The following is a 22,883-nucleotide window of genomic DNA, read 5'->3' on the forward strand; positions in this document are numbered from 1 at the left end:
TTAAGGGAATTCAAGATTTTTCTTTAAAGTCAGTGTTCTAAGCATTTCATGTCCTTTCAGGTCTTAGAGAATAGAGTGCTGGTTTTTCTGTTCTACTTTTGTACATATTTTAATTATTCATTAAAAAGAAAATGATTTGGGAATTCCCTGGTGGTCCAATGGTAAGACTCTGCACTTGCACTGCCAAGGGCCTGGGTTCAGTCCTTGGTTGGGGAGCTAAAATGCCAAAAGCTGTGCAGTGCAGCACCCCTTGCCTCCAAAATTAATCTACAATGAGACTGCCCCAGTTCAACCTTCTGTCTGAAAGGTAGGTAGTATACCGTAATCTGGCAAAAGGTATTTATGGGGCAATAAACCCCAGTCACCTAAGTTTTACTTCTATAACAGTGTTCCTATGTAGTAATTTTCAGCATCTCACTTGTCCCTCCTTCAGTAATTGCTAGTATTCAACTATAGAAATGTTCCAAGTTGAAAAATAGAAAACTTAAGTTTGTAATTTATGTGGTAGTAGCTGAGTTTTAAAATTTACAGACTTTTCATATAAACTATAAAATTTATTATGAATTCACATCTCTTGTAGGTCAATTGAAAAGTCTGAAATTCAGTCTTCTGCAGAGAATACACATACACACAAACGCTTAAGATCACATTGCTTTGAAATTTTTGTATAGTGTTTAATCACATGGAGTAATTAACATTTTCCCTTGTCATTAAAGATTATTAAAAAATATGAACAATAACATACTATATATTCATTCAGTCCCCTGTAGATAGACATTTCTGCTGTTTCCAGCTCTTCTCATTTATAAAATATATATGTAAAATGATGATAGAATAGGCTGCTCTTGTATTTGGTTATAGTCAGCTCTCAGTATGCACAGAGAATTGGTTCCAGGATCTGTGGCAGATACCAAAATCCCCAGGTGCTCAAATCCCATAGTTGGCCCTCCATATCCACATCTGCAGATTCAGCCAATTTTTGATCATGTAGAACTGTAATGTTTATTGGGAAAAAATCTGCAGTGGACTCTATGCAGTTCAAACTCACATTATTCAAAGATCAACTGTATTCTATTACGGTGAATTCTTATAAATAGGATTATTAGATAAAGAGGATAAAGGTTCAAAGGTTCCTGCTGTGCTCTGCTAAGTCGCTTCATTGTGTCCAACTCTTTGTGACTGCGTGAACTGTAGCCCTTAAGGCTCCTCTGTCCATAGGATTTTCCAGGCAAGAATACTGGAGTAGGTTGCCTTTTTCTGCTCCAGGGGATCTTCTGGAGGGAAGGATCTAACCCATGTCTGTTACGTCTCTTGCACTGACATTTCCTGGCCGGCAGGTTCTTTACCACTAGCGCCACCTGGGAAGCTACATACTACAAAATTGCTGTATTGCTGAAAAGTGGTTACTAATTTGCAATTCCAATAAACAATATATAAAATGTGTTGGTAAGCTTATAAAAAAGCCCTAAACACCAAACACAGTTTTTCCTTGTAAAGGATAATCTGTTTATTACAAAAAGAGCATTAAATAACAGTATAAAAATCACTAAAAATTCCATAAACCAGAAATACTATTAATATCCAGTGAATTTCATTCTTTCAAACCATCTCTTTAATATACATGTATCATATATATAGTTACACATACATAGGACAAATTTTACAAAAGTGGGTTCATATGCTGTATTTAGTACATATAGCAAATTAATTTTACTTCAATTTAACCAAAGAAAAAAGTGTAAAATTTTCAACTTATAAAAAAATTTTTTTCTACAAGAGAATCTAGTTCTAAAGACTCCTAAAATTAAGGCCAAGTATAGAGAACATTAGAGAGGCTGGAGTTTTTTTTTTTCCAGCTTCATGTATGTTTTAGAGATCGTGTGACTCGTCATAAAAGTGAGTTCTACTTCCTGCTTACATTATTTCTGTACAGTGTTCAAATATTTCATTTGTCTTAATGATTTCCCATTATTTTTACTTAAAATTTCTAAAGTGTTTACTGCCATTTCTTTTACTACTTCTTTTTTTCCCCCAAGTCCTTAATTTGATTCATTTCTTGTTCAGTAACATTAGGCAGTTTTTCCCCCAAGTGGTTGTATGCTTATAAGTACTTGCATACTTAAGAATGTCTATTCCCTTTATATTTTAAGGACAACCCGGGCTGGGTATAAAGTTCCTGGCACACTGTTTTCCTTACACCTTTGGAGCCTTTTGCTTCACTGCCTTAATGGAGACCTGAGGCCATCCTGATCCTTTCCCTCACTATACATGACTTGATTTCTCTGCTTGGGTACCCATATAATTCTTTATCTCTTTAAATCAAGGTGATTTTTCTTCTGTTTGAATTTAAGTTGATTCACTCAATTCTCTTTATCAGAAATATCAGTTAATCATAGGCAAGATTTTTTTCCATATCTCTACAGCTTTTTCCATTTTTTATTTCCTCCAGTCTGTTTTCTCTGTGCCTTGTCTATTTTGCATTTTGTGAGGCTTTCATTTTCAGTTTTCAAATCTTCATTTCTTCAAGCTCTGCCATGCTTACTTTCCACCTCTTATCTTTTAATCTCTTTGAACTTGTATTCTTGCATTTTAAAAAAACAGATCATTTTATCTTTTTTGAATCTGTAGAAACTTGTTCCTTTTTTTTGGCTCAGAATGACCAGCATGTGAGCATTCTTTTCTGATTAGTGCTTAATTAAACTTAGATCTGCCAAAATTAATGGAAAGGGGCTAGAGGAATGAACTTTAAGTTGGGTTGTTACATTGGAAGCCTCTCACCAAATCCATTGTTTCCTTTGCCCATTCTTTAGTATTTAAAAGGTCATCATGCCCAATGGCAAAGCTTTTAAAGCAGTATAATTCAAATTGTGGGGAGTATAAACAATTTAGTGGTTGTACACCCAATGGTAAAACTGATAATGCATAGAAATATCAGAATGTATTTTGCATAAGGAATATTTTCTTAAAATCTGTTTTAGTGCAGAGTATGTATAAGTATAGAGGTAAGATGCAAAATATGTCTCTTAATACAGGGCAAAGAAAGTTGTAAACCTTTAGTTCCAAGGCCTCACTCATGCAGTAGGCTAGCACACAGATGACAGAAATGGTCCTTCAGCAAGGTCTGTCCTAAATTCATCTGCTGTACAATTCTGTAGTTTATCAAAGTGATCTCCAGAGAGAGAGGTTTGACATGTCCCACTCTCAAGTAGGCTTTAAGTTTGTAGTTTATGCTTGGGAAGGTTTATTTTTGGTATTAAATATTACTGGGGTTTAGGGTGGGTTTCTACATTTTTATACTTTAAAAATATACTTTTAAAACTAATATACTGGATGATAACTTGGTTGGTCGATAGGTCATTCAGCCAGACTACACTTTTTTTTTTCCCATTTAGAACACTTTGATAAAAGAAATAACTGCTAGGACTCTCTATAACAGATACAAATAGAGGTGCTTATATTTAATTTTTAAAGACAGTCCTATATATAGTTGTATGATGAACCATAATGACTGTTATGATTTTATTAGCTCAAATATTATCAGGAAAAAAAAAAAAAAACAAATATTATCAGGAGAGCAATTATTGAAGAACATGAAATCTCCAAATATGATCCCCAAACGCTTTAATAGTGATGCAAAAGTCCTTAAGTTCAACAAGTAATAGGATGTTTAGCCTATGAGTAAATATGACTTCCCAAGAAACTGGATCCTGTGAGGCAGTTGGTCTTCACAATTGTTGCCAGGGGCAGAGTTGCAGGAAATCAATTATTTTTTTCCATTTTAAAGGAGGAAAGGTAAGTACAGGTAGAGAGGACTCCTCTAGCAAAGATCCAACACCCTCTTGATTATCAATATCCATGGGCACTATTTAATCCTTATTTTGCTTCTTTGTCCTTAGCTTCCTTAACCCACTCCTATTTCCTGTACCTTTCTGAAATGATTCATTTCAATTTTCAATCAGTGTTTGCACTTCTTCCTCAACAGTGTGAGTGTTGCTTATGATTCTACTACTGGTTTTCCTTACAAATGTACGCTCCCTGGGCATTGCATTCAATTCTACACCTTCCACAATTACCTAAACATTGTCAATTCAGGGTCAGATCACTAGCTCAACTCCAGTTCTTATTTATAATGTCTGGGCTTTATCTAGACATACCATAGCTGTCTCAAAGTAAACTTCAAGTTAAGCTGAATGCATTCTTTTCTCCCTACTACCGCAATTCCCACTACCTGCCCCTCTAAAGCCTGCTCTCTTCCTGCTGTATTTTCTGGTTTTCTGAATGGTGCTGTTGTCCAGTAACTCAGGTTAAAACCTTGAGTGGCATCAGGTATTTTTCTCTCCACTGAACGTTTTCACCCTGGTTTCCCTACTGCTACTGCCTAGTTTTGCTAATACCAATGCTCACAGCATAAAGGTGCTGAGCACCTTAATTTGGAATTCAAGGCTGTAGGGAAGAAGAAACAACACTATACAGTAATGCTACGTAATAGGTGTCAAGTTTTACTGTTTGTTGAACGATGCAACTGGATTAAATGATCCAGAAAAAGCCTTACAACTGAATTATTATAAAGCTGCTGATAACAGGTCAGTTTTCATGTTTATTACCATTTGCTGCTGCTGGAAGTAAAACCTAGAGCTAATATATTTTACCAACTTGGTTTTTTTTTACGGGACAGCAAGCATTAGCACATATCTCAGAATTCTCAAAACAGTTCTAATCTCAGTGTAAACCGAAACTAAAACCACAGAAAAACAGGAAATGGGTGTGTCAAATTTAATAACAAAAATAACAAGGGGGCCACATTCTCCCCTTGTTTCATACACTCTATTCGAATCCATTCTACCCTCATAAATTTTTGAGTACAAACAAGGTTGATTGTACAAAGAGGCCAAAAGCAGCTCTCAGTTCAGGAAGCATTATCTTTCAAATGTGTGGATTACGTACAATTCATAAAGAGATACAAAACTCAGCACCTCTTTCATGTTAAAAAAAAAAAAAGAAAGTGAAGAAAACTTGGTTTAAAAAAATCTAAAATACTCTCATAGCTGCCTGGGACTGAGTAGATCTTTCTCCCGCGTAGACAGATGCCTTCGTCTCCACAGAAGGCCACTTGTATTAAAACCAAATTAAGTCCATTACTCATTCCCTCTCCGGCTCTTCTTGTGGCTTTTCTTAGACCTGAAATGGTGACACATACAAATCATTAAATTTACCAGCTGTTTTAGGAGCTGAGCAAGGATTTTTGAGAAAGACTGATACATGCTAACATTGATGGGGACAGAGAAGACAGTCAGTGTTCATTAAAAGTACTTGGTGTTTTTATGTTTAAGAGCAACAGTGAGTTAGGCATTACTCTCCAAAATTTACCATTGAAGAAATGACCTCTGAGAGATGGGAGTGCTTCCAACAGTGTACAGTATCTAGAGGTAGCTGCTAATGGAAGCTTACCAAATGAAAATGACTTATCCAATGTCACTTAACTGCTAAGTATTAAAAACTGGGACTGGGACTTCCCTAGTGGTCCTGTGGTTAGGAATCTGCCTGCCGATGCAGGGGACACGGGGTCAGTCCCTGGTCCAGGAGGACCCCAGGTGCTATGGGGCAGCTACGCCTGTGCTCTGCAACTGCTGAGCCCACGAGCCCCAGAGCCTGTGCTCTGCAACTGGGGGGGTCGCTGCAGTGAGGGGCCCACACCACGGCTGAAGAGTGGCCTTCACTCGCCACAGCTAGACAGGGCCCAGCAGCAAAGAAGGCCTGGTGTGGCCAGACGTAAATATATTTTAAAAATCTTAAAAGCTGGGACGGAATCCCAGGTCTCCTGAGATTAAGGCAATTGCCTTTATTCAAAGCTGCAATCCTATAGGAAAAACAAAATAACTATATATATATAAAATTCTAGTAATTTTCAGGGCAAGAAACCACTTCGTCCTATAATTAAGGAGAATTCCTAAATTGTATTGATGGAGATTATATAAAATTTCAAGTCCAACTGAGTTATAATTGGGACTTCAGTCAGAACAGAAGTTAATCCATACCTTTCAGGAGATTTTGAGTGGCTCCTGTGTCTGTGACTGCGGTGATGACCTGGAGAAGAAAAAAGGCTGTTCAGTGTACCAGTTTCCACCCTCATACTCTCTGCTGTTATTTCCCCTAGTTCCTTTCATTTTTGGCTTGTGATAGGGACAGCTTGTTGGTAGCGATGAACTGAACCCACATAGCCTTCAGGGCTTTATGGCTAAATTTCACTAACATCACACTGGGTATTTACCACTACTCTGTCATGTCTTACTCCTGTAATTTCAGAAAACTGAAGCTCACCATCCTATCAACAAAGCTGGTAAATGACAGTTAAAATGTGAACTCTAATTTTCAAATTCTATGTCCACTTCTTTTTCTAGGCAGTAATGGAGTAAGGTACTCCTGTATTGCAGGAGGCTAATTACTCCTATTACATTTCTTTATTAAGACAACCAACAGCAAACAAAAGGCCCCAGTGCTGTACCTGGGGACTTGGAGCGGGATCTGTGCCGTCTGTCTCGGGACCTGCTGCGATGACGTCTTGGGCTCTTGCTCCGATGCCGTTCTCGGCGAGGGGAGGGGCTGTGGAAATGACTGGTCAGACTCCCATATCTGTCCTGACACATAAACACAACACCCACCCCACCCCCCCCCACAAATCTCTACCCTTCATCACAAGTCACTAAAGGCCTACCTCCTCCTTTTGGGAGACCGACTCCGCCTATATGGAAAGAAAAAAGAGAAAGAAGAACCTTAGTAGGTGCCCTGGACACTGTAAATTGCAAAAATTGTCCCAATTCTTAACCCAACTCTGTTATCCATGTCCTTTGTTATGTAACTTTAAGACCCTCTGACTCCCAAGTCTGGGATTGGCCAAAGGGGTATTTGTACATGTGATGCAGATGCTACAAAGATTACTTGCATGGTTGGGCTTGTCAGTCTTGTATTCTGCCACTGCCATGGGAACAGGCCTAACCTAGCCTAGAATGTGACACATAGAGAGGAGCTGCTCCAGTCATCCTAGCTAAGGCCACCTACACTAGCCAACAGAGAATATTGCAAAACAAGTGAGTGACCATAGTTTATACTCAAAAAACTGCCTAAGCCCAGATTAAATCACTGGCCACAGACCTGTGAATTAAAATGTTTGCCACTGAGGTTTTGTGGGTGGTGTTTTTGTAGCAACTAATACATTGGCGAGCACACATTCTCCAGAGGTTGGCATTTTCCTTCCATGAAGTCCAAACTTCTACACTCCAGTGCTTAAAGTATCCCTGGAAGATGCCAATGACTAAGGCCTTACCTTCTGGGAGACCGACTCCTACTCCTCCGATAGCGTAGTGTGGGAGAGCGACGGGGTTTGTCCAAGTCTCGGTAGCTTCTCCGGCGATGATCAGGTGATGGCACTCTTTCCAACTGGAGAAGAGATGGCCTGGGTCAGTGATGAGCACAGGCTGATAGAGAGCCAACTAGGAACATGGCTTGTACCCTCCTCCCCATCCCACCCCAAATTCCACCTCCAATTGACTTTAAAACACAGTAATTTGAATATGTATGGGATAACACTAAGGACCAAAAAACCCACTACCAAATAAAAAAATTAAAATCTTTCTAATAATCCCGTTACTGTTCTAGTGCTGGTACCATTATTCTGGAACTATGTAAGAGTAATGACAGGTAAGTATGCTTATCTCCTAAGAAGTTGGATTTCTAATGTGAAAGAAGAGATAGAGATGTAAAACTGATGAGGTTAAATACAGTGTTATCTTAAGCTTAAAATTTCTTTTTCCTTTAGCTTTATCAACTGTAAAGTCCTAGAAATACCATGTAGCAATGAGCCCAGATTGTGGTCTCTAAATAACATATCTCGCTTAATGGAACTAAGATGTTCTTGGAAAAATGGCTACTTTTAGGTCCAGGCTAAAATATAACAAGAACATATCATTGTAACATACCTAGAACATATCATTGTATCAGATAGCAAGTGCTGAAACTACTAGGATTGTATCCAAAGGTGAAGTTGAGGGGCCCCCACTGGCCAGACATAGGACAATTTCAGCATCAACAAGGACAATAATGGTCCAGAACACCAAATATACTTAAATTGAGAAATTCAAATGTTACCAAGGGCATACCTTCTTAGGAGAATACTATAAAATCAACTCATGATTTTAAAAACTGACAAAGGGAAATAAATAATTTATCTTGCTTTTCTTATATAAACTTTATAAAAAAACTAAATGTTGATTTGGGAGGTTTTTTTTAAATATCATTATTTTACAATCCTTAATGGGTCTATGCAGAGATCATCAGTGGATCCTAATATTATAAAAAGAGAGCAGACTGTTCATCCTGGAGGAAGTACACTATACCTATGAAGTAGTGTTGCTCTACTCCAAAAACCCCAAATCCAATTAAAGACTCAAGAACTAGTTAACAGAAAATAAAATAGACAAATGCACACATTAAGTGATACCACAGGGACACAATCACAAAAACAGATTATGAAAATTTGTACAGAATGTTATGACCTGACATTTTAATATTAAAGAACCACTGACTTAAGGGCTGAAGATGGTATATGGCTGTGCCTTAAAAAGGGGTCCATGTTTTTTTTCTGAAATATGAGATATATGATGGCTGTGATCTGCTTTGAGATAACTGGTGAAGGAGAACTGAGTAGATGTGGAGGAAACAAAATAGCTGAGCTGATTACTGTTGAAGCTAGGTGATGGGTAAATGGAGGTTTATTCTCTCCATTTTGGTATGTGATTAAATTTTCCATTAAAAAGAATGCATATTTTTGGTTCACTCACCACAGAAGAGCCCCTCAGCCACGCCTGGCTTTCCATTCATGAATGACTGTGCTTCCCTTAGCACTTACCTTAAATGGAGTCTACTAAGCTCAGAGCTACACTTTCATCTGCACTACCTCAGTATCTACAGGCCAGAATTTCTTATATTTCCCCCTAGCTTTTTTACACATATAATTTTAATCACAAATGTTTTAAATCTTTAAAAGAAAAACAAAAAAACACAAAGCTTACTGTAATCATTTACACGTTATCACATACATTTTTTTTTCTGGCTGCACCAAGTGGCATGCAGGATCTTAGTTCTCACCCCGCCCCACAGCAGATGCATGGAGTCTTACCCACTGGACCTCCAAGGAAGTTCACTGTTACTTTTCATGATACTTCTAATGGTGGCCTAATACTCTGTTGAATTGTTAGCAATAGTTTACCTGACTGCTCCCTGACAATTTGCTTGTTTTCAAGTTTTTAGCATTTTAACAAATAGTGGAAGAACATGACTATGCAGTAGGTTTTTATTTCCCTAAACTAGGTTTACTTCTTAGTACGCATTCAATTATGATCAGTATTATTTTTGTCCCACGTATTTAATAGCTACCACTTATTATGCAATTATAATGTCCCAAAGCTAAGGGCTTTATGTATGTAATTTCATTTAATACTCATAAAAGTCCTAAAAGAAAGGTATCATAATGTTTGCTTTATAGAAAAGAAAATGGAGATTATGTAATTTACATAACATAATGCCAGTAATAAACAGGAGGGCTGAGATACGGATCAAGTCCATTTAACTCTAGGACCCACACTCTCAATGATGAAATACTGTATTTTGGGGGTTTTCTTTTTTGGTTAAAACTAAATAAAGTTTGAAAACAAAACAGACATTCCCATTCCCTGTAATTCTCCTTCCTGCAACCCTTCAGCTCCCAGGTGCCTGACCTTCTCATCCTCCTCCTCCTCCTCTTCACTGGACTCCACGTCGTCCATGTCTTCCTCCAGAGCGCTAACCCGCGGCTCCAGCTGCTCGGCTTCCTCTAGCACGTAGCGTTTCTACGGGGAACACAGAGAGAGTCAGAGAGGGCCCTCCATCTCCTCTGTGTCCTGAAGCGCCAACACTGGGCTTCTGCAAGTGGCAGAAAACCTATGGCACAACAGCCGAGGCAATTTCATTTCAAAGATATCCTAGATGCAGATTTTCTTAGAGAGTTTAGCATACCTAGGATCTATATATATTTTTAAGTTTCCCTGTAAAGAGATAAATACAAAGATGAAGAGAATATCACTTTTCTATTGCCTCTATTCCCTGTGACCTTATACTCTAAGGTAACTAGAATATCAATCAGTATAGCTGTAGCCTTGAATAACAATTATGGGCTTCACACACAAGGGTCAATAGTTCAAGATAATGTTGGCTAGGAGTTTTCCAGGAGCGGCTCAGGCCAGAATCCACTAAGAGATTCACTGAGACTCAGTCCAGTGTGGGGGTTTGGGTCCTCCTGCTCTTAAGTAGCACCAATTCTCTCACAGACCCAGGATTTGGGGAGCTGTCTACAGACATGCATTTTGAGCAAGGCTCAGGACATAAACAAACCACCTCCTAGTTTCATTTTCTTCTAAGATGTGACTTAGCAGTCCTAAGTGACTAAGGACCTGAAAGGCAAAGGTGAGTTCAAAACAGACAAAAGGACTGGCTGGGTCATAAGACCCTTATGGTTTGGTTTTTGTTTTTGTGTGTGTGCGCGCCAAGGACATACAGATCACTGGATAGCCCTAAAACAAATAATAGCATTTGTACTCTTATTTTGCTCTCATTCATTCCTAACAAAATTCTATAAAGGTTAGGAGAAATGAGATAAAGATGCCATTCAGTGAAGTGAATCCTTTGAAAAAGGGTTCCTTGGAAAAGATCACCACAGTCTGGGATCTAGGACTATATCAGACAGGGCATCCAGAATCCCTGATGCTCACCAGACTTGGAAGTGATCAACGTCAATGTATTAACTTAGAGTATTTGTATTTGATAAAATTAGAATTCATTCCAGAGCAGCTCCCTGCCAACGCCAGGGCACGTGAGAAGCTATGCCCTATGGGTTGCTTAAAAGAAACAAATCAAAGCTAAACATAGTCTTAAGGGTCACTTCATCCAGCACATAGAGAGGCCCACACCAGAACACACCTCTCAGTGATATGATAACATATATCAGTCATATTTCAACTTTCCTCTCTTCAGTGAGGTCTGCTTTGTGATCTTCTAGACTCCAGCAGACTACCCCATTTGCATCAACACGCTTGCTCAGAGGTGACTGGACTTTAGAACCCTTAGTCACAACCTGACTATAGTTCGGAGTATATCATTTTTTACAGTATTTCTAAACATAATAATCCGCACCCTACTCCAGTACTCTTGCCTGGAAAATACCATGGACGGAGGAGCCTGGTAGGCTGCAGTCCATGGGGTCGCGAAGAGTCAGACATGACTGAGCGACTTCACTTTCACTTTTCACTTTTATGCATTGGAGAAGGAAATGGCAACCCACTCCAGTGTTCTTGCCCGGAGAATCCCAGGGACGGGGGATGGGGTCGCACAGAGTCGGACACGACTCAAGTGCCTTAGCAGCAGCAGCAAACATAATAATCACAGCTAAGGATAAAAAGTGTGACAACTGTACCCTAAAATCAGGTTTTCAGATTTGAAATGTCATTCTTTTCACTACAGTCTATAATAATCAATATGGAAAAGAAGATATAATTTTCAGAATTATTTTCTAGGATTTTCTGTAACTGAGTCACTCTGGAGGAAGAGTGGTTCACTGCAGTTATCTGTGAGCGCTCATCTACCAACTATCTCTATCTTTCTGCTTTGCTGCCTCAAGAAAGTTTACCTTACCCATTTATCATATTTACAATCCATTCTATATTCCACATTGACGTTTTTCAGGTCCCTTTGATCTGTTGTTTATTGAGGTGAAATTCACAATGTACACAATTAGCAATTTTCAAGTGTAAAATTCTTCCATCACCACCTCTCACTAGTTTAAAAACTTCCTCATCACACCAGAAAAACATGCCATACTTATTAATTAATCATTCCTCATTCCCCTCCCCTGAATCCCCTGGTAACTACTAATCTCTACTTTGTCTCTTACATATTTACCTAGTCTGAACAGGCAAGTTTGTCCTTGGAGTACAAAACGCAACAGGGCAAAGGCTAACAGAGTTTTGCCAAGAGAACACTGGTCATAGCAAGCACCCTCTTCCAACAACACAAGAAATGACTCTACACGTGGACATCACCAGATGGTCAATACTGAAATCAGACTGATTACATTATTTGCAGCCAAAGATAGAGAAGCTCTAATATAGTCAGCAAAAACAAGACCTGGAACTGACTGTGGCTCAGATCACGAGCTCCTTATTGCAAAATTCAGGCTCAGACCGAAGAAAGTAGGGAAAACCACTAGACCATTCAGGTATGACCTAAATCAAATCCCTTACGTTTATACAGTGGAAGTGACCAATAGATTCAAGGGATTAGATTTGGTAGACAGAGTGCCTGAAGAACTATGGACAGAGGTTCATAATACTGTACCAGAGGTGATGACCAAAACCATCCCAAAGAAAAAGAAATGCAAGAAAGCAAAATGGTTGTCTGAGGAAGCTTTACAAACAGCTGAGAAAAGAAAAGAAAAGCAAAAGGCAAAGGAGAAAGAGAAAGATACATCCATCTGGATGCAGATTTCCAGAATAGCAAGGTAAGAAAAGAAAGCTTTCTTAAGTGAACAAGGCAAAGAAATAAGAGGAAAACAGAAGAATGAAAGACTAGAGATCTCTTCAAGAAAATTGGAGATACCAAGGGAACATTTCATGGAAAGATGGGCATGATAAAGGACAGAAATGGCAAGGACCTAACACAAGCAGAAGAGATTAAGAAGAGGTGGCAAGACCACACAGAAGAGCTAAAGAAAAAAGGTCTAATGTCCTGGATAACCAAAATGGTGTGGTCACTCATCTAGAGCCGGACATTCTGAAGCGTGAAGTTAAGTGGGCCTTAGGAAGCATCACTACAAACAAAGCTAGGGGAAGTGATGGAATTCCAGCTCAGTTATTTCAAATCCTAAAAGATGATGCTGTTAGTGCTGCACTTATTATGCCAGCAAATCTGGAAAAGTCAGCAACGGCCACAGGACTGAAAAAGTTTTCATTCCAGTCCCAAAGAAGGGCAATGCCAAAGAATGTTTAAATTACTGCACAACCGCACTCATCTCACATGCTAGCATGGTAATGCTCAAAATTCTTCAAATTAGGTCCAACAGTATGTGAACCAAGAACTTTCAGATGCACAAACTGGATTTAAAAAAGGCAGAGGAACCAGAGATCAAATTGCCAACACACACTGGATCATAGAAAAAGCAAGGAAATTCCAGAAAAACATCTACTTCTGCTTCACTGACTGTGAAAGCCTCTGACTATGTGGATCACAACAAACTGTCAAAAGTTCTTAAAGAGATGGGAATACCAGACCACCTTACCTGCCTCCTGGGAAACCTGCATGCAGGTCGGGAAGCAACAGTTAGAACCGGACATGGAACAATAGGCTGCTTCAAAATTGGGAAAGGAGTACATCAAGGCTGTATATCATCATCCTGCTTATTTAATTTCTATGCAGAGTACATCATCCAAAATACTAGGCTGGACGAATTGTAAGCCGGAAACAAGACTTCCAGGAGAAATATCAAAAACCTCAGATATGCAGATGATACCACTAAATAAAGGCAGAAAGCAAAGAGGAACTAAAGAATCTCTTGATGAGGGTGAAAAGGGGAGTGAAAAATCTGGCTTAAAACTCAACATTCAAAAAACAAAGGCCATGGCATCTGGTCCCATCACCTCATGGCAAACAGGGAAAAAATGGTAACAGTGGCAAATTTTATTTTCCTGGGCTCCAAAATCACTGCAGATAGTTGACTGTAGCCATGAAATTAAAAGACGCTTGCTCCTTGGAAGAAAAGCTATGACAAACCCAGACAGCGTATTAAAAAGTAAAGACATCACTTTGCTGACAGAGGTCCATGTAGTCAAAGCTATGGTTTTTCCTATAGTCATGTACAGATGTGAGAGTTGGACCATAAAGATTTTTGGCTGATCTCCAAAGAATTGAGGCTTTTGAACTGGGGTGTTGGAGAAGACTCTTGAGAGTCCCTTGAACTGCAAGATCAAACCAGTTAATCGTAAGGAAACTGACCCTGAATATTCATTGGAAGGACTGACTGAAGTTGAAGCTCCAATACTTTGGCCACCTGATGCAAACAGCCCACTCACTGAAAAAGACTGATGCTGGGAAAGACTGAGGACAGGAGGAGAAGAGGGCAACAGAGCCTGAGATGGTTGGATGGCATCACCGACTCAATGGACAAGAGTCTGAGCAAACTCTGGGACATACTAAAAGACAGGGAAGCCTGGCGCACTGCAGTTCTTGGGGTTGCAAAGATTTGGACATGACTTAGCAACTGAACAGCAAAAATACTATGTGACTTTTGATCTTTAAATTATTCCTTCTTGGCTTTTATCTAGCAAGGCAAGGTGGGATACAGCAAACTGCTTCAGAATTACTGAGCTACAGTAGCATCACAAAGGAGATCTTAAGTTCTGGGTCTTCCCAATTTGGGTTTCCGTGGTTGCTTAAAACTCTGAAGAATCTGTTCCCATGCCCCATTTTAAACACTGTCTCTGGGACCCTTTCATCAATGCTACCAATTTTACACAGAATATCAGAATCTGAGAGTCAAAGACTCTTGTTAGTCTACAGGTATTCCAATGATTTTTGCAATACATTTTACAATTTCACTGAGGTATAACTGATACACAATAAACTGTAATTTTTATAGTATACAATGTGATGAGTATTGTGTTGTATACAAATGTAAGTCAGTACATCAGTACAATGGATAGAGCCACTCCACCCAATAGTCTACCTGCGCTCCTTTCTGATTTCTCATTCCCTCTCCTCCCCGATCCCTTACTCTATAACTAGGCAACCACTGTTCTTTTTTGTCACTATAGTTTACATTTATTAGAAAAGAATTACACAGTACATACAACTTTGTGTCTTTTTTCACTCAGCACAATTATTTTATGATTAATCCATGCTACTGCTATTTATCAATAGTTCATTTTTGCTGCTGAGGTAGTATCATTGTATGGCCACATCACAATTTGTTTATTCATTCACTTGATGGACATTTGGGTTGCTTCCAGTTTCTGGCCATTACAAATAAAACTGTTAAGATTACCTGTGCTTAAGTCTTTGTGTGGACATATGCTTTCATTTCCTGAGTAAATTCCTGGAAGTGGAATAGCTGGATTGAATGGTTAACTTCTTTAGAAACTGCCAAACTTTTCCAAGTTTGGTTGTTCCATTTTATGTTGTCACCAATAGGCTATGGAGACTTCTAGTTCCTCCACATCCTCACTAACACTTGATACGATCAGTCTTATTTTACACATTTTACTAGGTATGTAGTGCATGTTTCTATGCTTTTAATTTGCATTTCCCTAATGATTAATGATATAGAACACCTTTTTATGTGCTACTGGTCGACTACATTTTCTTTGGTAAAAGGTCTGTTAAGAATTTTTTGTTCATTTTCCCACTGGGTTGCCTTCTTGTTAGTAAGTTCAAGAGTACTTTATAAAGTACAGATTCAAGAACTTTTATGGATGTATGTTGTACAAATGTATTCTTCCAGTCTGTGGCTTGCTTTTTTAGTTTTGTAATAGTATCTCTTGAAAGGCAAGTGCTTAATTTTTATAAAGTCAATTTATTAATTTTTAATAAATAATTCACATTTTGTTACAAGAATTTGTCAAACACAAGGTCACTAAGATTTTCACCTATGTTTTTCTTAAGTTTTCTACTCTTAGCTTTTATGAGTCTATTATCCCCTTCAAGTTTATTTTTACATATAATGTGAGCTAGGGGAAGACATTCATTTGTCTCATATGGCTATTTAATCATTTTAGCACCATTTGTGGAAAAGATTATCCTTTTTCAATTGTACTGCCCTAACATCTCTGCAGAAAACCAAATGACCATAAATAGGTATTATACACTTATTTCTGGTTCTTTCACTTTGTTCCACTGATCTGCTTGTCTAGCTTTATGCCACTACAACACTGTCTTGTAATTAGGTAGTGTTTGTCCTACTTTATTCTTTTTCAAAGCTGTTTTGGATATTCTAGGTCCTCTCCATATTCATATACATTTTAGAATTAGTTTGTCAAGTTCTATCAAATTTTATTTGGATTTTGATTGGAACTGAATTGAATCTATGGATTAATTTGGGAGAACTGACAACAATTGTTAAGTCATGGTATCATATATCTGATATATATATATATATCAGATATATCATGAACATGATATATCTCCATTAATCATGTCTTCTTTAACTTCTGTCAGTAATGAAATGTTTTATATTAATAGTTTAAAGTCTTACACATTTTTGGACAAAATTATCCATAATTATTTTAATTTTTGATGCTGATATAAATGGTATCTTTTATATAAAATCTCAAATTTAATTGTTCCTAGCTCATGTACAGAAAACAACTGACTTTTATACACTGACCTTGCACCCCACAATTCTGCATAAACAGATGACTGGGTAAACAAATTGTGGTATATATACCCATGCAAAAGAATATTATTCCTATTTAGCAACAAATAAAAAACTATTAGTATATGCAAAAACATGGATATATTCCAAAATAACTATGTTAAGTGAGGAAAGATTAAAATATTCTTTTTCTAATTCTTTTCCTATTTAGGTTATTACAGAGTATGGAGCAGAGTTCCCTGTGCTATACAGTACTGGAGGATATTATTCTAAGTGAAATAAGTCAGACAAAGACAAATACTGTATGATATCACTTATATATAGAGTCTCAAAAAAGTAACAAACTAGTAAACATAACAAAGAAGCAGACTCACGGATATAGAGAACAAACTAATGATTACCAGTGAGGAGGGGAAGGGAGAGGGAACTAAGAGGAACAAAGTATTCGAAATCAAATAAGCTACAATATATTGTACAGAGCCACTGTTTTATAATAACTATAAATGGAGTACTACCTTTAAAAATTGTTGAGTCACAATACTGATATACCTATAACATATAATACTGTACATTAACTACACTTCAGTTAAAAAAAGACTTTGAGTTCCATGGTGTTTTATAATGTATGTGTATAAAGAGATCTTTACACACATTTTATTGTGTGCTGTGTATGTATGACCTTTCTCTCTTACCTGTAGCCGGGGCAGAATGATATCACAGACTCTCTCACTGTGCAGTAGTTCATCAATAAATTCATCTACATGCATCAGCTCAAACTCTGAAAGAAAAACCGTAAGCTTAAGTAACTTGGAAATAAGTTTAAATAGCCAAAAAGTTAAAAAAAAGTTTAAGAGTCTTTATGTACGATATCTAATAGGGTATTTGGTATAGAAAGTGTGAATCCTCTGCAGCTTCCCTCTGAGTGTGTGTGTGTGTGACTTAGTCGCTCAGTCATGTCTGACTCTTTTGTGACCCCATGGACGGTAGTCCACCGGGTTCCTCTGTCCATGGGATTTTCCAGGCAAGAATACTGGACTGGGCTGTCATTTCCTTCTCCAGGGCATCTTCCTGACTCAGGGATAGAACCAAAGTCTCCCACATTGCAGGTGGATTCTTTACCATCTAAGCTACCAGGGAAGCCCCTTCCCTTTGCCTGCACATGCACTAATAAAGCTGCTGCAGTGTGGCAATTAACACTGAATAGATTACTGTCAACCTGGGCTCAACCTACAAGCTTTCACTGCCTTGTCATCACCACCAATCTTCATCCAGTCAACTCCCCTTTATTGAGGCAGTTTATGTGCCATGCTTCTTCTAGGAACTAGGGATAATGGGATGAATGAAGCGGTCCCAGTTAGCAGGAAAGACAAGCACAAAAACAAGCACAATGAGTCCTGAATTATAAAAGGGTAATGTTTTTGAATAAAACTTACAACTCAAGTACAGTATCTCCTGTGAACCTACTAAGTCCCTAAAAATATGTATCTTTTCCCCTACGTGGGGCAGCAAACTTTATTAAATGGATATATAATTGACTTGGGGCTTCCTGGGTGGCTCAGTGATAAAGAATCTGACTGCCAATAAAGGAGATGTGAGTTTTATCTCTGGGCTGGAGAAGGAAATGGCAACACACTCCAGTATTCTTGCCTGGAAAATTCCATGGACAGAGGAACCTGGTTGGCTACAGTCCACTGGGTCACAAAGAGTTGGACATGACTTAGCAACTGAGCACACATGCAAACCTGACTTAAGATGTCGTATTAGTTCCAAGTGATAGTGATTTGCTATTTTTAAGAATCATGTATCTTACATGGTAAGCGGAGCAACAGCTTTTTAGAATTTCTATGGTAAACATTACCTTAGTTTAGTGGTTCTCAACCAGGGTTGTTGCCCCTCCAACTATGGGGTGCTAATGGCCTTCAGTGAGTAGAAGCCAGGGATATTGCTAAACATTCTACAATGCACTGGACAGCTCCCCGTAACAAAGAAATATCTGACCCAAATTATCACTAGGTTTAAAAACTCTACCTTAGCTTAGCATAATATAGTCATAAATAAATAAGTAATCTCATGATGGCCAGGACCATGTCCATCTTGTTCGTCACATTATTTCCAGTATGTAGTACAGTACCCAGCGCAACACTGGCACTTAGTATGTATTCATTCAAGTGAATGAGTAAGCTAACAGAAGTTTGAAGAATAATACCAAATTCTTAAACTTGTACTGCTTAATGTGATATTTAGAGGGTAAAGGCCAATGTTACTAATCTTTTGTTATGACACTAAGTGAGAAAAAGTTCTGATTGCATTCTCTGAATCCCATTTTATCATAAAATGTGTCTCTCTGTAAATGGTATGGAGCTGCCCCTCCTGGATATACTTATGTTTTAACAAGATTCCTACCTAAGTATGAGTACACTCAGTCCATGTATTACAGGGTCAAGTATCATGTAAGAGAGGCCAGTAGAAAGAACTGTGAAGGTCCAACAAATGGAAAACTAACTTTGGGAGGTCTGGGGAAGGATTTTAAGGGAAAGGTCATTTGAGAGATCGATCTTACGGGATGTAGCACATGATGCCAAAGCAGGGATTAACGTAAGATGCAGCTGGAAAGATAGGCAGACAGGGCAGACTGGGTGAGGTTGACAGGAAGCTAGTAGTCTAATGGAGTATTATGACTCCTCACGAGAGATGGAGGACCTGACTGAAGATGCTAACAATCTGGATTATGTGATGCCAGAGATACTGGTGAAATAAAAACTGGCTCAGGGATGAAGGCCTAGATACTTAGGACCATACTCACCTCCATTTCGGTTCTGGCTCTTGATTTTTCGATAGTCATTGTATAGAGGCTCCAAGTACTTGTAGCAATCAATTGCAGTACCTGTCAACCTCATGTAAAGTGCTCCCAGCATGCGGACATACCTGACAGATAGACAACAGTGAAACAACAGGCCATTCCAAAAAGTTCCTGAGCTTTACAAGTAGCTTTTCTCATGACAGCAGTGGATAAACAAGTTCTTTTTTCTCTTTGGTAGATGAGAAAGCTACATTTCTAGAGGCAGCATAGGGCAGCAGAAAAAATAGCTAAAATATGGAAACCTGGGTTCAAGTTCTCATTCTACCACTTACTGGCTGCAGTGACTTGGGATATAATGTTCAACTTTCCGAGTCTATTATATCATCTGTAAAACTAAGATACAACCTGTTTACCTCATGGGATTATTTTAAGAATCAAATGAGATACTGAATTTAACAACAGAAAGTAGAGATTTATTTACTAACAATATAATTTACACAGATTGCTAGTTGCTGGAAAGCAGAATGCTGCTTATGGAAAAAAGTCAGTCATCTGGGTTCAAATTTTGATTCCATTATTTACTAACTCTGTAACACTAGGCAATTTACTTTTGCTTTCTCAGTCCTTGTAAAATGATAGTCCCTAATTTGATGGTTTGGTATATAAGTAAAAAATGAACGTTACGATGCTAAGCGAGGTATATAGCACACCGTAAGTACCTAATGAGAGTTAGCTATTTTCTAGCCATTAATTTGTAAGTTTCCTTTATTTTCCCTTTCTCCTATACCCCAACTACCTACTCAAATCTCCATTTCAATAAACAGTAGGCATTTGAAATTCATTTCCTTATATGACAAACAGAATACATTGGCAAAAAAAAATGGACTCTGAAACCAGCTTTGCCACTTATCAGCATTTGACCTTGGGGAAAGCAATCTCTCTGTGCCTTAGTTTCCTCTCGTACATAATGGGGATAATAATTTTACAGGGTTGTTGTGAAGGTTAAATAAATTATTGCATGTAAATTTCTTAGAATAGAGAGTGGCAAATAATAATTATTACATCTGTCTCCTGTTCTTATCTGTGAGCTCCTCAAGCAGCTTGTATTTTGGGGCCAGATACCATGCAACAGGCACCGATAGAGACTTACAGCTCTTTCTTCCTTAATCCTCACATCTATCCCGAGCTGGTATTATTGTTTCCATTTTACAGGTAAAGAAAGTAAAATTTAGAAAATTAAGTAACTTCTCCAAGGTAACAGTTCATAGGTAATAGGGTCTGGACACGAACCTACAATTAACACAAATGTTTCCCTCTTTTTTACCACACTTTATGTTGCTTCCTTCATCCTTAAGTATTCAGTGCTACCAACATATTTGGCATTAACTTCTGCTTAATATATGTCAGTGAGTTTTGTGAAATACTTTTTTGGAGGAAAAGTCACCAAGCCTCAGAAAGTAAAGAAGAAGGTCAATACAATCAAAACAGACAAAACAAAAACTCAAGGGGTTCAAGAACAAAATACCAGAGTGGGACTCTGGAAATGAGATACACTGCTTTCCCTTCTTTTAACCAAAGCCAAATTCTGGACCACGAAATTAAAATATTTATATTAGCTAGTAAATATTTCACTCACTTGAAATCTTCATTTTTTATAAACTCTACAATGATATCCTTCTCAGGTTGAATCTGAAGCATCTTCAAGGTTAAACACAAAAAAGGAGTGGGCTTTATGTTGCCACCGTAGACACCACCCACAAATCTTAACTCCATGGCTTTATCAACTACAAGTTCAGCTAAAAAACAAAAACAGAGAGGCATTGCAGACATATTAGGACTAAGTTTTTACAGGTTTAAAGTGCAGAGAGTTAAAGTTAGTTCAAGATTTGGTGTTCCTGAATTAACAGCTTAATATTAGGAGAACAAGTGTGTAATAAATAACAGCAGCCAATATACACTGAAAGATTACTATACGCCAAGTACTCTGCTAAGCATTTCATATTATCTTATTTAATCTTCACAAGTCATGAGGTTAAGTTCTAGCACTGCCCTTGTTTTCAGCTAAGGAAAATGAGGGCCAAGAAACATTAAGTGATTTGCTCAATATTCACAGCCAGAAAGTGGCAGGGCCTGGATTTTCGTCCAACAAGTCTAACTTCAGTCTTTGCTTGTCACCATCATGTTAGGGGAAAAACTGCCAGATTAAATAAGAGTTAGAAGGACGAAAACCGTAACAAACCTCAATAACTACATAACTCTAAGTAAAGTTCATCTAGACAACAGGGATAATAACCTTTCGATGTTGTCATCAAAATCAGACACCAGTTTCGTGAACTAGAGCAAGTCATTTCACCTCTGGAATGAGAAAAGGCCCCCAAAGTAAATCTTACATGACTCTAAATTTAATGGCAACTCAGAAAAACAATATCACTCCTCCGTGGACACATAGCTAGGGTGATGGCAGAGCAGTAACAGCAGAGGAGTAATTAACAGTGGTGACAACTAGCACCACTACCACGACTGATTACTGAGTACTTTTATTAATATATAGCTGTAGCTAAATATATATAGCATCATGGACTCAATGGACATGAATTTGAGCAAACTCTAGCAGACAGTGGAGGAGAGAGGAGCCCGGCAGGCTACGGCCCATGGGGTCACAAGAGTCTGACACTACTTAGCGACTGAACAAGCTGTAACTATACCAAACACTTCTTATACATTATTTCATTTAATCCTTAGATTTCTTGGATTAAATCATTTAATCCTTTGACCTTTGATGTGAGTATTATTGTGCTCGTTTTACAGAAGATGAACTCACGGTTCACTAGGGAAACACTGGTACCCCCCCAAAAAAAAGCCAGAATTAAGCAAGTATCAAAGACGATCCGAAGATTTCTCTTAAGAACATATATTTATATTAGGACTGGGATGTGAAAATATTGCAAATGGTCCAGATTTAGGGGTAGTAACATTATAAATTTGGTTTCGGGAATACTGACGCTCCTTTAAGACCTTCAGGGTTCCCATGTTTAACACTGGAACCCAGCAAGTTATCATTAAACATGGAATACCTCAAAGAAACGACCTGTGACACCCTTCCGAATAAGGTCCTATCAGATCTGTGTTCCCAAAGCCCAACACAACACTAGGCACAGAGTAGGCGCTCAGATTCTTCTGAATGACTGAAAAATTCCCCCTAAATCTCACCGCCAGTGGGCCAGTCCTATTGGACTGGAAAACTGAGCCATGGGACGACAGGAGTTGGGGCAGGGATGGGGGGTGTTCAGCACGCTCCTGCTCACCTGTAAGTCCAAAGCACTCCTCTTTCCAGTATTTGGACTCATAAATTCGCGTCCGAATGATTTTCTCCACCAGATACTGAGGGTTGGTGCCGTGGATGCTGTGCGCATCTTTTACCGTACGGTTCGCCATTTTAGAACGTCTGACGTTCTGTTTCCGTCGGGTCCTTTAAGACGTCACATCCTGGTTAAAAAACCAGAGAGAAATGATAAGGTTGGAGGAAGTCTCACTAAAAGGTTTGCGCGTCCATCTTGAACCCGGAAATGTTTTCGAGTTAGGACCTTTCTTCGGCAAACGGCTTCGCAGACCTAATCAATTATGGCCGCGGCACGT

At 38.4% G+C, this 22,883-nt stretch overlaps 1 protein-coding gene across 1 annotated transcript; it reads right to left on the reverse strand.

Moving 5' to 3' along the window:
• Window positions 1-1,479: 1,479 nt before the first annotated feature.
• On the reverse strand, window positions 1,480-22,816 carry PRPF38A (pre-mRNA processing factor 38A). Its single transcript, XM_043461324.1, has 10 exons — window positions 22,553-22,816; window positions 20,884-21,043; window positions 19,251-19,372; window positions 17,140-17,225; window positions 9,771-9,881; window positions 7,322-7,434; window positions 6,713-6,739; window positions 6,503-6,600; window positions 6,036-6,084; window positions 1,480-5,178 (listed from the first exon to the last, which is right to left on the reverse strand). Exons 1-10 carry the CDS (start codon window positions 22,680-22,682, stop codon window positions 5,136-5,138), a joined length of 939 nt encoding a protein of 312 aa, XP_043317259.1. The 5' UTR covers window positions 22,683-22,816; the 3' UTR covers window positions 1,480-5,135.
• Between the last annotated feature and the right edge of the window lie 67 nt (window positions 22,817-22,883).

This window comes from Cervus canadensis, chromosome 2 (assembly GCF_019320065.1).
Source record: "Cervus canadensis isolate Bull #8, Minnesota chromosome 2, ASM1932006v1, whole genome shotgun sequence".
Taxonomy (NCBI): domain Eukaryota; kingdom Metazoa; phylum Chordata; class Mammalia; order Artiodactyla; family Cervidae; genus Cervus; species Cervus canadensis.

What these genes read in the sequence shown, in the direction of transcription:
- PRPF38A (XM_043461324.1), bottom strand. Translation starts at nt 22,682, where the DNA reads ATGGCGAACCGTACGGTAAAAGATGCGCACAGCATCCACGGCACCAAC. An exon ending in GGAGTGCTTTGGACTTACAG is followed by an intron (nt 21,044 to 22,552) that starts GTGAGCAGGAGC and finishes TTTGTTTTTTAG; the next exon opens with CTGAACTTGTAGTTGATAAA. An exon ending in AGGAGTCGGTCTCCCAGAAG is followed by an intron (nt 6,740 to 7,321) that starts GTAAGGCCTTAG and finishes CTTTCCATATAG; the next exon opens with GCGGAGTCGGTCTCCCAAAA.